The sequence below is a fragment of the Thamnophis sirtalis genome, unplaced genomic scaffold (genome assembly GCF_051295495.1).
Source record: "Thamnophis sirtalis isolate CommonGarterSnake01/CBP01778 unplaced genomic scaffold, rThaSir2_p1.2 scaffold_9, whole genome shotgun sequence".
In the NCBI taxonomy this organism is placed as follows: Eukaryota; Metazoa; Chordata; class Lepidosauria; order Squamata; family Natricidae; genus Thamnophis; species Thamnophis sirtalis.
In genome coordinates, this window is record NW_028261389.1 from 60,110,692 (window position 1) to 60,126,591 (window position 15,900).

The 15,900-nt window shown below is 33.3% G+C and overlaps 1 protein-coding gene and 1 long non-coding RNA gene across 4 annotated transcripts in view; one reads left to right on the plus strand and one right to left on the minus strand.

Annotated features, from left to right (window-relative positions):
- Positions 1 to 4,956: 4,956 nt before the first annotated feature.
- Positions 4,957 to 8,325, minus strand: LOC148044159 (uncharacterized). Of its 3 annotated transcripts, none has more exons than XR_015697659.1 (4): positions 8,186 to 8,325; positions 6,816 to 6,907; positions 5,847 to 5,886; positions 4,957 to 5,038 (listed from the first exon to the last, which is right to left on the minus strand). It is a non-coding gene; the product is annotated as an uncharacterized LOC148044159 (long non-coding RNA). The 3 variants fall into 3 exon arrangements; XR_015697658.1 differs by having other exon boundaries at positions 6,788 to 6,907; XR_015697657.1 differs by having other exon boundaries at positions 6,729 to 6,907.
- A 3,974-nt stretch (positions 8,326 to 12,299) lies between these two features.
- LOC106554387 (hyaluronidase Eo Hy-1) overlaps positions 12,300 to 15,900 on the plus strand; it is a 29,268-nt gene continuing 25,667 nt past the window's right edge. The window contains exon 1 of the mRNA XM_014073036.2: positions 12,300 to 12,449. Coding sequence (XP_013928511.2) covers positions 12,426 to 12,449 — 24 coding nt within the window. The 5' untranslated portion in view covers positions 12,300 to 12,425. The remainder of the gene's footprint in view (positions 12,450 to 15,900) is intronic.

Below are 15,900 nucleotides of genomic sequence, written 5' to 3' on the forward strand. Positions count from 1 at the left end.
TAGCTTTAGTGATGGTTACTATTCAGGTCTGCTAATCAGCATGTAGTAGATTAATTTTATTGTGGAAGAGCTTTAACTAATTCCACTTTTCTGATGCTTCTGGGTTGTACCTTAGAAGGTTAACCTTAATTCCTTACAGCCAAAGATTCAAAAAGTAAGAATATAAGCAGGAGTAGCAAGTACTTCTATCATCATGCCCATAGATGCTATAGTATGTATATAATATCCCTACTCCTATAGACATATCTGTTCACTAGGTGTTAAATAAATAAAAGCACAATTGTAAGATTCTCTTACTATATAGATTATATATAATAGTGTTAACTCTTCTAAATCTAATTGCCCCTCCCTCTTCTTCTGAAGCTGCTTTCTGAGCCATTTCCTCCTCCACTCAAATTGCTTTGGGTCCAAGTCAAGCTTTTTGGCTCATTGCTCTCATAACCAATCTATCTGGCTTATCTCCATCAGTCATCTTATTGTATAGAGATGGCCAAAATTAATAGATCTTTTAGGACCTTCTGCACATTGGACCAAGATGTTAGAGGATAACTGGTAAATGGGTAAACTGTTAAAGTGAGTCTTTATTATATTGAGCCTCAGGTGTGTGCTTGTAAATGATTTGTTATATTTGTCAATTTTTTGCCAAACTTTATTCTTTATTTATAGAAAATTCCAATCAAACTTTTTTCAAGGAATAAAAATATCCTGAGAACCAATTGTACTCCAGATTCATTTAATCATTGCCCTTTTACCTATTAGAACCAGCAACCGACTCATTATTGCAGATCAAATCAGAGCTGAGTCCTCATTACTTCTAGGTCAACCCACTTCCTGTTCCACAATACTTTAAAGAATAGGCTTGCATTCTACCATAAATATTGATAGTGATTTTATATGGTCTATTTCTAATAGTCTATAATTTCCTTTATTTCTAATAGTCATATTCAGTTGTTTCATGGTAATCCAAGTGTTTCACTGATTTAGAATGAGTTTCCAGTTGAATTACAGAGGGAGAGAGAAAATCCAAAGGAAGTTGATCAAGTTAAAATGTCATCCGACTGTCTTCTGGCTGTGCTGACGCTAGAAAGTGAAGGAGCGAGCTTCAAATTACAAACATACCTTACACATGTACACACAGAAAGCCCTCCCTTTACAACTTACAGCTGGGTTGATAATTTACTTTGCTTGATTATATAGTTTAGGCATTCTGTTTTTACAGTTAATGTATTTCAGTCATTCCATGGCAATGTTGTTACTTTAGTGAAATGTGAGGTCATTGTAACACGGGGCCTGTCTTAATTTTGCAATGTGATGTTTGGGCTGTGTTTAAATGGCATGTCATGAGTTGGTTTCTTTCAAGGAATTTTGCAGTAGATAAAATAATAAAACAGTAGGCCTTCATGTTACAGAAGGAATCTCAAGAAAACTAAAAGTTTGGCTCATACTTGGAGAGAAATCTATATTCCATTGTAAGTGAAAGTTTATGACTTCAGTAAAGATCTTTGTTACTCAATTTAAGTCTTCTTAATCATATTGGATAAAGTAATAAAATGACATAAATTTAATATTTTTTTATTTTTTTTATTTTCAAGGGTTTGGGCAAGGTTAAGGAAATAGCCACATACTAATAGCCTCCTGTTTTTGTGAGCCATGTTTTGGAGAAACTGGGTTCCCTCCAGATGTGTGGGAGTCATCTTCCAGAGTTTTCATTGATAGTCACATCTGGAGGCATATAAGGTTAGAAATGGATTATTAATTAGATTCACTATGGAGGTAACACATCCACACGGCCCAATAGAAAACTTGGCTGCCGAGATGGAACAGCTAATACATCCTCACAAAGCATCACTATGCTTAATAACTAAAAATAGTAAAATTAACTTTGATACATGAGGTAGAATATTCCACAACTTCCTATAACTATAGCAATCTAAGCAATAATTGCTGCTCTTGCTTGATGTATCAAATATGCTGTTTTGAGTAATGTCTTCAATCTGATTAATGGTGGAGTTAGTCCTATGTGTAATGTTATTTCAACATAATATAAGATATGGAATAAAACTTCATAGCCCATGTAAATTCATCTGTATGAGTACATGAATTGTTCCTCTATCATATGTCGGTCTGCCTGCTTCTTATTGCAAATGTCAGCTACTGTGAGTTTTGTATATTTTCATCTCTCTCAATCCAGATATATGGAGTGCTTTAACTTGGTACTTCTTGTTTCCATTTAGTGGGACAGACCAATTTGAAACAGAACTGTAGAACACTTCCTTCTAGTCCACAGCATCTGTGATGCTAGTCAACCAAGGGCATAAGTTATTACCACTCATTCTATAAAAGAAATGTTCTCTAAGAAATTTTGCAATGATTTAAATGAGATAAAAATTGTTTGTGGAGATGAAAAAATAGACTTTGAAAGGAATCTATATACTAATGATGAACATCTTATTACCAGGTGTATGAAGTGTTATCAAAATGAATCAGGATGATGAATGTATTGAAGACTATATGATTAAATGGATAAAACATTATTATAATAATATTTGCTTAATCAATGGGAAAATATATAGGAATAAAATATATAGGAATAAAATATAAGGGAATATCAAATAAGTGTTGGAAAAGTAAGCAGTATAAAGGTACTTTTTACTATCTTTAGTGAACAGCTAAAATTGCCAACAATTATTGGGACCAGATTTGTTATTAGATTCAGAAGATACCATAAATGGATGTATAGATGAAACCAGAAGTTTTACTTTTAGTATAATGAATAAGCAGATTAAAAGAAATGAGAAAGATAAACATGAAATTTTGATTTTACTATTTGATGCTTAGATCTGTTATGATTACAGAAATATTCCCTCTGTTTATTTTATTGTTAGGGGTGTGTGTGTGTACATATTTGGTATATATGTTTAGATTTAAATTTAGATTAAGAGGTTATTTTATTATGTATTGATTACTTAGTTTGAAAACTTTTTATATGATGCTTTTGTGTTTTTTAACTTAGACTAAGAGGTTATTTAAATATTTTATTATATCTTTGCATTTCTATAGAAGAAAGTTTGAAAATCCTTTTTAACATTTTTTCTTGTAAATTCTAAATTTTTTCTGTTTCTGATTCTTGTGCCTCATATTTTTTCTTTTTCTGTTATTTTGTATTTTATTATTTTCACTTAATAAAGTTGTTTAAAAAAAGAGAAATGATGCAGAATGTTCCGTATATATCTTTTGAATCCCTGATTTTAATTCTTTTAGTTTAGTATATTGTCTAAAATCTTCTTTCATCTTTGTACATCTATATCAGATCCAGAAAAAAATAACCATCAAATAATTCAATAATGGAGTTCAGCGATTGCCAGTGTAAAAGAGCTATCTATTGAAGGCTGGAAGGCAGAAGAACAGAAAAGAAGAACAGAAATTATATTGTCAATATAATTCTTTGGGTCATCTCAAACAGAATGGCCATCTCGAATGGAAGGGATCAGCTTCCATAGCAGCACAATAGATGGGAGACTGGGAACCTGGACAATAATACCCTGATAAATATCTATGGTAAGACAAACTGAAATATGTTTATTGAATCCGATGAAGAAAAAATGGTTATTACCATAGTCATAAAATTCAATCAGTTGATAAGAAGGAAGGTTCTCCAATCTTTATATAATGGAGGTGAATATTGAAGGATCAGAATAGAAAAAAAGACCAAACTTCATGATTACTGATTGCGGAAAAGAGTCACTTGAAAGAGAGAGATGGGGGCGTATCAATTTAAAGCTAACTAACTAACTTCAACATATTGTCCTGATCTTTTGAAGGAAACACAGGGTATAGGTACAATAAACAAACATCCTGTGAATTAAAAAAATGTAATTAAATACTAAGCATAGAGGAAGTGATTATCCCTGCAGGTAATGTTAGCTGAACTCCTGTCCTCCAGTTACCGCACCTTTTACTGTATTTCAATTAACATTAGAAAAAAAAATACTGTATCTTCAGGGTTTCGGTGATTTTTGTCAATATACCACTGACAAAGGCAGTAGCACCTGTGCGAGGTGGGCTCAAAATAGGAAAATCAACAGTCATAGCAGTGCAATGTTCAAATCCTTCCCCTTTTCTATATCTACTAGTGAAATTCATAAATTCATATGAGTGGGTATTTGATTGTACTGTCATAATCACTGATTTCTCTATTTTGATATTTTCCCTTCCTTGGATGCCACTGAATTAAGGAAGACTTAAGGTTTTTTTGCACCCCGGTTCATACTTTTTGAAAACCAGCAGTGTGAATATCCATTACATCATTACAGGTAGTCCTCGGCTTACAACAGTTTGTTTAGTGACCATTTGAAGTTACAACCTCATGGAACAAAGTGACTTTCACACTTACAACCATGGCAGCATTCTCATAGTCACGTGATTGGATGCTTGGCAGCTGAGTGAGATTTATGATGGTTGCACTGTCCCAGGGTCATGTGATCACCTTTTGCAACCCTCTGACAAACTAAGTCAATGCGGAAGCCAGATTCACTTAACAACTGTGTTAGTTACTTAACAACTGCAATGATTCACTTAACTGCGATAAGAAAGGTTGTAAAATGGGGCAAATTTTACTTAACAACTGTCTCGCTTAGGAATAGAAATGTTGTGCTCATTTGTGGTTGTAAAAGTTGAGGACTACCTGTAATGAACTTCAGAGCCTGTGCTTTTGCACTGAGATCTTCTCCTGTGGAAGCTGCATTTGACAAAACTCTTGCTTTGTAATAAAAGGTGTGAAAGCAATTTCTCCTCCAGTGGAACTAAAGAGCAATGGCATCCACAGGAGGGGGAAACATGGGCGGTCTTCCTATTGTGAACAGAAACAGTATTAACAAGTTATTATTTATTTCCCTTTTTCCTGATTGGTAGATGGATAATCAGATCATGTAAATAAAATTATATTAATATTTCTACCTTTATTGGACATGTGGTGGTGGTAGAGTCTTCATGCTTGACATGCTTGTTCTGGGTATTCTGAAAAGCTGAAGGTAGAAACCTAAACATGAATTTTCAGAGATGGTTATATTAACTTATTTCATCAGCAAAAAGACTGTTTATGGAGACCTGGGTAACCCTTATTGGGTTTTTGCATGAAATTGGGAAAAGTACATTTATGGCTTATTATATGATACCACTTTATGATTAGAAAAAATGGATAATAGAAAAAGTGAGCTTTTCTTATAGTAAAGTAAGAGGTAAATTAAAGTAATAATACTTGTATTTTCTGCAAAGGGAATCAGAAAGGCTTTTGTTTCTTTTTATCCTTCTTTCTGCACTTTGGGTCCCCCCCCTTTTACCTCTACTTCTTTGTTTTCTTTATTCCATGTTAGTTTTTTACGTTCGCTTTAAAAATTTAAACAACTACAGTTCCCAGCCTTTCATTTTTAACTAGGATAGAATCTCTAGAGGATAAAGTACACTAATTCTTTTTATTTTCTTTTTTTAGGGCAAGTTCAGGCAAGACATTAGAAAGTTTTGTGGAGTTTCCTTGTGCTTCCTATTTGTAGCTGAGCCAAAGTGCTTTAGCAGTAATCATCTGTTTTGACTTTTCTTTGGCACTAGAAATTGTTTACCTGCTTATAATTTTGGACGAGGGGAGAAAGTATAAATAAGAATGGTTTAAAGCATCAAACTGGAACTAGATCCCAAAATATGAACAACTCTTAGCTGCAGTATTTGCTTTGCTACCTGAGTTCATTCAGGGCTACAAAAAGAGAGGGAAAGATAGAGAGAGAAAAAGAAGAAAGCAAAAAAAGAAAAGTGGGAACATAGTAGAAAAATATAAAATCGAATCAGCTTGATACCTGGTAACATCAAGGAAATATCTATATTATTATTCTGGTTCTATGGAGAAAAGAAATAGCAATCAGTAGAAAATCATTATGCTTTACAATATGTATTCTATGCCACAGGATAGAAGAATGTAATTATGTTTTAGAGAGTTCCAACATCCCAGCAATTATCCTTAAATATCTATAGAATTTGTCTTTAGTAAAATGCAACAGATTTGAAGAGTCATGGTGACTGCTCTCTTTATCTTTCCATAGGAGAAATGTCTCACACAATTTCCTCCCCAAGAGTTCCTATAAACCAGAGACTTGTACACATTTTCATTGATGCAAAGATTGTGTATATTATGTATATCCTCTGTATAAGCAAATTAATGTATACAAATATCAGATACAATAAAATTAAAAACTGATTGCAGCAACGTATTTTGATTTAATGTAACAGCAAATCACATGTTGAATGATTTATTAGTTTTAAGTAACTAAATATGTAGATTAAATAAAATCAAAACTTTGCCTGTAGTGGTGGCCAAAAAAGCACAAAAATACACAAAATGACCACAAAAGCTAAGACAAGACAGCAAGGGAATGTGCACAGAGCAAGAGCTGCCACATGACTAATGTGTGACCTTTTATTTCGATTGGAAAGGGTAGCAAAGCCACAAGGCAACTAACACTGACAAGTTCTAACTTGCACATCGAGTACTAAACAAACTATGAATACCAGGACAACATTTTCTTGTCAAAATGTGTTGACAAGCAAATTCAATGAGTTTCAGAGCAGAGCAGTACCAAACTATGACTGTAATATTACATTGAGATCAAATAAAAAGAAAAAAAAAGTCTAAGGAAACTGCTGTATTATTATAAAACAATGGCCCCAAAACTTTTGGATACCAGGGAGCCGTTCCATGGAGAAAGGTTTTTCTGCGAACCGAAGGGTTGTTTTTGCATACTGCCTGCATCCTGTGGATGGAACTTTACTTGTTTGCGCGGTCCAGTTGCTGGCATGCCACAGCCTAGTGCCAGTCCACAAACCAGGGGTTCAGGATCCTTGTTGTAAAATATCATAAAATCTGTATCGAAGAAGTAGATAATAATGCATCATTTGATTAGTAGAAAATATTCCCTTTTTTGGAGTGGATTGGTTACAGATTTACAGAAGCCAATCCTTAATGTCTCAACAATTTTACTATTCCAATTTGTCAATATAATTCTTTGGGCCATTTCAAACAGAATGGCCATCTCGACCGGAAGGGATCAGCTTCCCTTCCCGCCATAAAATGGGAGACTGGGAACCTGGATGTTACCCTGATAAATATCTTTGATTATAGTAAGACAAACTGAAAGGTGTTTATTGAATCTGATGAACAAAATTTTTTATTACTATAGTCATAAAATTCAATCAGTTGACAGGGAAGGTTCGTTAATCTTTAAATAATGGAGGTGAATCTTGAAGGATCAGAATAGAAAAAAAGACCTAACTTCATGATTATTGACTGGCAAAAAGAGTCATGAGAGAGAGGGGGGAGAGGGAGGGAGGGAGGGAGAGAGAGAGGGAGAGGGAGAGGGAGAGGGAGAGAGAGAGAGAGAGAGAGGGAGGGAGGGAGGGAGGGAGATGGGGACATATCAATTTAAAGCTAACTAACTAACCTTCAGCTATAGAAACTGAATAGATTTTTGCCTGTGCATATTGTCCTGATCTTTTGAAGGAAGCACAGGATATAGGTACAATACATAAACATCCTGTGAATTAAAATAATTAATTAAATACTAAGCATAGAGGAAGTGATTATCACTGCAGGGAATGTTAGCTGAACTCTTGTCCTCCAGTTACCACACCTTTTACTGTATTTCAATTAACATTAGAAAAAAAATACTGTATCTTCAGGGTTTCGGTGATTTTTGTCAATATCACAACTGGCAAAGGCAGTAGCATCTATGGGAGGTGGGCTCAAAATAGGAAAGTTAGCAGTCATAGCAGGACAATATTCAAATTCTACCCATTTTCTATTTCTATATCATAAATTCATATGAGTGGGTACTTGATTGTACTGTCATAATAGCTGATTTCTCTATTTTGACATTTTCTCCCCAGTGGATGCCACTGAATTAAGGAATACTTTCTTTTGTGCATCCCGGTTCATATTTTTTGAAAACCAGCAGTGTGAATATCGATTATCTCATTACAGGTAATGCTTGACTTACAACAATTTGTTTAGTGATATTTAGAAATTCAGGTTTAGGTTTCTACCTTCAGCTTTTCAGAATACCCAGAACAAACATGTCAGTGAAGACTCTACCATCAGCATTCTTCCAATAAAAGAAAGAAATAACAATCAAATTTTATTTACCTTATCTGATTTTCCATCTACCACTCAGGAAAAAGGGAAATAAATAATAACTTGTTAATACTATTCTGTTCACAATAGGAAGAGTTATAATCTTAATTAGTTGCCAGCTATAGTTCCCAGCCCTTCATTTTTAACTAGGATAGAAACTTTACAGGATAAAGTACACTAATTCTTTTTATTTATTTGTTTTAGAGCAAGTTCAGGCAAGATATGAGAAAGTTTTGTGCTTCCTGTTGGCGGCTGAGCCAAAGTCCTTCAGCAGTAATCTTCTTCTTTCGACTCTTCTTTGGCTATAGAAATTGTGTTCTGTATTATGGTCCTGAAAGCTGCCAAGGTTAACCTAAAGAGAATGGGGCTACAACTTCTCTGTGTAAGCAAATAAAGTATACAAATATCAGATACAGTAAAATTAAAAACTGGTTGCAGCAGCATATTTTGATTTGATGTGACAGCAACTCATGTGTTAAATGAAGTACTTAGGGTGAATCAATAAGGTAATGGAAGTAATACTTCAAAGACAATGCTATATTTGAGAGAACAAAGAAGTGTCATGAGCATAATTCTAGGGAATTACTTTTAGAATTTTACATGATATTGGATCGATTCTCTGAAGAAACTCATCAAAATATAACCAGCCCTGTCTCTGCCCTTTCCAAATACTCAAACGTCAGGCAGATCCTGGCACTTCTGAAGATGGTATGGCCTAGTATAAATTCAGAAGTTCTATGTGCCTCTGTTTTATCAGGGTCTGCAATTCTATGTTCTGTTTATATTCATCCATGTTCTCTGGTAGGAAGGAGAGATTCAGAACAAGCATCCATTGAGTGATGCTTGCTGTCCTGGATTTCAGGCAGTGAACATTTCCAGAACTTTATGGAAATACTTGAAAATGAATCAACAAGAATGTGTGCCCTGCCCCTAAACTACTCGTCTCATTAAATTCTGGGCCAGGGGATTTGAACAAATTATACAAATTATGCATATTAATCACATTTACTTATATGGTATGTTTGCTTATTTGCTTAACTTTATGTTGGTTTCAGAAGGGCTGAAAAGCTATGATTATTGGAGAAATTTTAAACATGTTCATTTCTGTATCCAATAAAAGAGTTACCCTGAGGTAAAATGGGTGGCCTATACATTTATAATACTAAAATACAATACAATACAACACAACACAACACAACACAATGTTTCTTTCTTTTTCTGTAATATTGCCGAATTACAATGTACATGAAGAGTAAACTCTTGCTCTGTCATGAGGAACAGTATTATGCATTCAACAGCCCAGAGATACTTGTCAGAAATTTTGAATGGCTTATGTTCATGTGAATTCAATCTTTAAAGCAGAAAATTTGACCAAATGTAATAGGACACATCAAATTAAATATGAATATTTATAGATAAATTCTAAATTATATTAAATGAACGTGGATAGGATATCATTCCATGTATTCTCTGCAAAGCAACTACCACAGCCCTGAATCATTTTTCATTTTGCAAGTTGATGAGACCTATTGCTGTATTTCAAATTAATATATTTACAGTAAAATCAAAAGTGCATTGATTATAGGTTGGAGGTAGACTGTAGTATCCAATTAAATATATTTAAACCCATTGACCCCATGTTGAGTTATGTACTTCTCAATTTTTTTGAAATTACCAGGGGCTGGAATCCTCTATGAGACAAGCTAGTCCTTAACCCCACAAAGCTTCCCCAAATAGCTTAAAATGTGGCCATCTGGACAGTGCAATCTAGGAGTCAGAGATCAATGGTGGATGGAATACCACTGATGGGTCATGGTGGACTTGTGATAACATAGCAAGGGGTTATGGTGCTTAGGAAGTACATAAGATTTAAGCTGAAATAGGATTGAGCTCTTATATTTTCTAAAATATTATTATATTTTTTAAACATCAGGAGGAACATTATACTTTTCCTATTTTTCATAATAGACAAAAATCTTGCATATTTATGAGCAAAGAAATGTACTGTGTAAAATGTCTTTCAAAAATAGAGGTGCTACTTTTATTTTCATCATCCACCAAATGGTACTACTTTTTCAATTTAAAATACATTGATTTGTCAGAAAAATATGTAATTCTTTTTGAAATTTGGCTTCTCTGGAAGTCTATTTGAAGAGCAATAAACTATTATCATCCCACTTAAGTCTCCAGAGACAGTAACACATGGATATAAATGGGCTTTACTTCTGCAACAATACATTAAAATATATTACATTGCCTGTTTGCTGGTATATTTTGTCTTTTTCCATTTTTATTATATTGTGGTAAGTCTTAAAACATTCTATTATACTCTTTTTCTTTATTTCTTCAAGAGTAGTAAATTTCACCAAATATATTAATGCCTGGTGTTTGTATTTTGAGCTTCTGTTGAGTTACTTTTAAATGATTAAAAAATTAGAAGTTTGTATAAATCTATATATAAACTTTTAAAAAATCCAAGATAAAGCAGGATATATTTGACTGACTGATGCAGTGATAGCTGTGCAAAATGAACTACTATATAGGGTGTGCATGGTGTTGATTTAAACTGAAATCTGTGTACCAAGTGAAACTTAAAATCAACTTCAAATCCCTATAAAGTTTTTTTATCGAAAAATGGCCAAAATTAAAGTTTCTGTCCATCTGCTTATGATGTTTCAGTGTTCTCATGTCCTTCTATTTTGGATGTTATCATTCAAGGAAGACATAAAAGGTTCATTCTCAATATACTTGTACACAACTTGAAAAACATATCTTGTAGTTTAGTAATTAAGGCACCAAGTTAGAAATTGGGAAACCAAAGCCATCTGGGTGATTTTGGGCTCTTCACTCTCTCTCAGCTCAACTTATCTCACAGTGTTGTTGTGGGGAAAATAGGAAGAAACAGTAATAGCACTTACATACTGCTTCACAGCACTTGAAAGCCCTCTTTAAATATTTTTACAGAGTCAGCATATTGCCCCAACAATCTGACTCCTCATTTCGCCGACCTTGGAAGAATGGAAGGCTGAGTGAACCTTGAACCGGTGAGATTCAAACTTCTAACCACTGCGCCACCATGGCTCATGTATTAGGTATGCTTGCCTCCTTCAGTTATTTGTAAAAATAAAAAGGCAGATTTTTTTTTAAAAAGGAAAATAAATATCTTCTTTTTGAATGTGCTTGAATTCTGCATTTTTATTGATTATTTATATTGATGTTCAATCCATTGGGACCTATTTCAAATGTGGGAACATTTCTTGATGTTGACCAAAAGGAACTACATTTTTTCTATGTGGTAGAACAATGGGAGCTGTTTACATGTATTGAGTGTAAAATAGATTTTTTTAAAAATAGTACTTTAGAGTTAGTGTTAACCTTGCAATTTTCTGAATATATCCCTGCAATTTTTAAAAGTTGCTTGGCATTGCTTTCTTTTTCCTCGGTTTAACAGAGAGGGGACTGGTCCAAGGTCCCTCAGGTGATTTCACGCCTAAGGAAAAACTAGAACTCTTGGTCTCTCAGTTTTTTAAATGGGTGTCTTGACTACTATAACCAACTGGACCTGTAACATTCATTAATTACTTATATTCAATTATTTCAAACTAATTGAAAAGAGATAGAGATTCCAATGGAGGTTTTCCATTCTGTTCTGCAATTATGGATGATGGAAATAGATGTTGTTTCCTCTTTGAGACAATCATTTTTATTTATTCACTTCAATCAATCAATCAAGCAAGCAAGCAATCAATCAAGTCTTCTGATTCTCAGAAATACAGACCATTCTGTTGACACCTTAACATTTATACAATTAAAGAGTCAATAGACTCTAACAGGAATCTTACTAAGCAGCATTCCAATCTCTGTGGAAAGAAAAACATTTTTGTTTGTTCTGGAAAATGTAATTGTTCCTACAATGGTGGCTTAAAATGAGTCATAATAATATAAAAGGTGACAGCAAACTTCATTCAGCATAGCTTCAGTCTAATACATAGAGAAAACAATTTAAACAGTTACATCTCAATAGAATAGTATTATCAGGAAGAAGGATCATCATATCCATTTTATGCTGGTTTCAGGTTAATTTGACTGCAGATCAAAATTAGAATAGAATAGAATAGAATAGAATAGAATAGAATAGAATAGAGCTAGAAGGGACTTTGAAGGTCTTCTAGTCCAACCCTCTGTTCAAGCAGGATAACCTACACTATTTCAGTTAAGTGGCTGTCTGGTCTCTTCTTAAAAACCTCCAGTGATGGAGCATCCACAATTTCTGAAGGTAAGCTATTCCATTGGTCAATTGTCCTGTTAATATCCTGTGAAATGTAACTTCATTCAGGTCAAGGATGGCTCATGAGATATTGTGAAGTATTTTTACATTACCTTCTTTTACCCAGGTATTCTCTTATCACGAATACCCTTGTTTTGCAGATTTCTTCTGAGCACTGAAAGCATTAAAAACAATCTCAGTGGCAACATATCTTAACTTCAAGTGGATGGATGCATCCAATAGTTTCAGGGAAAAATAAGCAGGTAGTACAAAGCACAAACAGGATCCAGACGCTTATTCGATTCATAATGCCATTCTCCTTGTAAATGCAAGATATAAACATAAAGCAAGGGCTGCATGTTCAGAATTTCATTTTGGGAGTTGCATCACATACGGCTGATAGGTGGATCAGAAGGAAATGGTGGCCAAGAACAGACTGAACATTAAGGGGAGATCGTCTTTTCTTTCTCTCTGGCATCTTCTCCACTTTCCACTCCTGCTCCCTCTTTTCTCTCTTCCTTCCCTATAACAGGGTCTACACTTCCAATTACTACAAAAACTGTTGAAGCTTAAGTCTCAAACCCTTTTCTAGAAAATTTAATAAATAAATAAGGGACAGATATTACTTAATAAAATGTGCGCATGTTCACATATGCAAACTGGTAAAGAAGGTAAGTAAATCCCACCACTGGTGCAATGGTTCTGAGATAACATCTGCTAGGTCCTTTAGAACTCTGGAATGTAATCTGTCAGGTCCCGGTAATTTATATTCGTGAAGGTCAGTTCTCTTACCATTTTTTTTAGTTATTTGAACTTTTGTTTCTAGTTGTGTCTTTTACAGAAGTTTTTTGGTATGTTGGTCTATAATTTCTTTTTGTGCAAAAACTAATGCAAAGAATGAGTTAAGCAGCTCTGCTTTCTCCCTACTGCCTGTTACTTCCTTGCCATCTTCTATCTTTAGTGGACCTATTGTTTCCTTCATTCTTTTTTCTTGTTATTGATATGTTGAAAAAAACTTTTTAAAATTATCTTTGACTTTTATCTCAAGTTTTTGTTCATTCTGAGCCTTTGCTTTCCTGAATTCATCTTTGCACGTTCTGGCTATCTGCTGATAATCAGCCTTAGTTACTGTACATGTTTGTACCTGAGAACACACAAGGCTCATCTGAATGTCACACCAAAAATCATTATGGAAAGTAAACTAACTTTAAAACATGTTATAAATTAGTGCTTACTGCACCAGGCCAATTATGTGCTGCTCACAGCTATCACCAGCCCAGATTTGATCTTAAATAGCAATAAAAAAAATGTCACAACAAATCTAAACAAGGCTGTTACAAATAGTTTTTTTTTTTGACAAAGCATGCAAAATAAAATGTTATTTTACAATTTTTGGCTTGGAATCATGAGCAGAAATTTGAACATGCTTAGTCTCCCCACTTAAATATAAGGTTTTTGATACTAAAATTAACATGCTTTTCATAACAAGAAGATGTCACAACTGAATGGCATTTGGGATGTCATTTCCTTGCTAAAATTTTACTTGAGTGGCCTAGAGTTGTATAGAGCAGAACAAACTTCACAAAGGATATAATTCTTATACTATAAGTACTTATGGTAAAACAGGAAGAACCTTTCAATGTTTACATTTTGATCTAAATAAATAAATCAGAATAAAAGCCAAAGTTTTACAGCTGAAAGTGTCTTTCTTATAATAAAGATGTGATCAATTTAAAAAAAGTCTATATTGTAGAAGTCTGAATTAAGTCCTATTTCTTTCTGCTAGATGTAAATATGTATATATATGTAAATATATATTAATTAATTTTTGAATCTCTGTTGAAAGAATGAAATAGTACTTCAATATTTGATGGTCTAGATTGGCTTTTCTTGTTAAAGAACCTTGTGTTAAACTTTCCAACAGTGCTTATTACTCCAAGTGAGGGCTTTTAAAACAAAGAAAGAAGCAAACCATTACCTTCTTGTTCTTTTTCAGAGCTTGCTTTGCTAGAAAATTCAGAATATGGATATATAATATAAAAAGACAAACAGAATGTCAAGGAATAGGATAATTTTGGAATGTTCAAAAAGTTTGATAATACCCAGTTTCTTCCATTTATAAGCAGTTATAATCTAACATGCTCGTAACTGAGCAATGGACACAGATTTATTTTTTAGGATGTTTTACAGTTATATAATTTTCCACTTGCAGTGTCAGAAAATTTAAATAAATTAACAGACAGCTGTTATTTTTTTTAAAAAAAAAATTTCTTAAATTGGAGTTAGGAGAAGACTGCTCCCATAGTGGCAAATGCTGTTTTGACAACATGCAATTACTTATGTCATACTTTGTTGCATCTATCCCTGACGGCTTGAGAGACTGAACATGTGCTAGGCAGGAAGAGTGGAAATAAAGAAATGTTGAATGATTCTATGTCCTTATATCTCATCCTGACTTACTGTCATGTATGCTGGCAAAGTCATTGTCTTGTCTGTATATTGGTGGTGGTGGAGGAGGACGAGAATATATATATATATATATATATATATATATATATATATATATATATATATATATATATATATATATATATATATATATATATATATATATATATACATACATACATACATACATACATACATACATACACATACACATACACATACACATACACATACACATACACATACACATACACATACACATACACATACACATACACATACACATACACATACACATACACATATATATATATATATATATATATATATATATATATATATATATATATATATATATACGGTATATATATATATATATATATACGGTATATATATATATATATATATATATATATATATATATATATATATATATATATATATATATATATATATATATATATATATATATATATATATATATATATATATATATATATATATATATATATATATATATATGATTTTTTACAACCCCTGGTAAGCCCCAATTATGGGAGGAAGCTAACTGCTTCCATCATCTGTCCTTCGGCTCGTCACAAGAGTCCATCACGACAGAAACCCAATATTTTTACTGTTGCCTTTGTTATATGCCTAGTATGCCTAGTGTGCAATATAGCCCAGGTTCAAATCCCAGTAAGGGTATGGCTAGCTGATGAGAGCTAAATAGCTTGAAATAGATCTATACTAGTCTCCCTTTATTTATTTATCAGCACAAATAAAAAAACACACACACAACACACACACACACACACACACACACAACACACACACACACACACACACACACACACACACACACACACACACACACATATATATATCACCCACTGTGTTTATAACTAACAAAGTGGATATATTATGATGCAAATGAGCATAAGTGATAACAATACACATTTGTACAATTACTATTAAATGGAAAAGTACTAGTCTTTCAGCACCACCTTCTGGA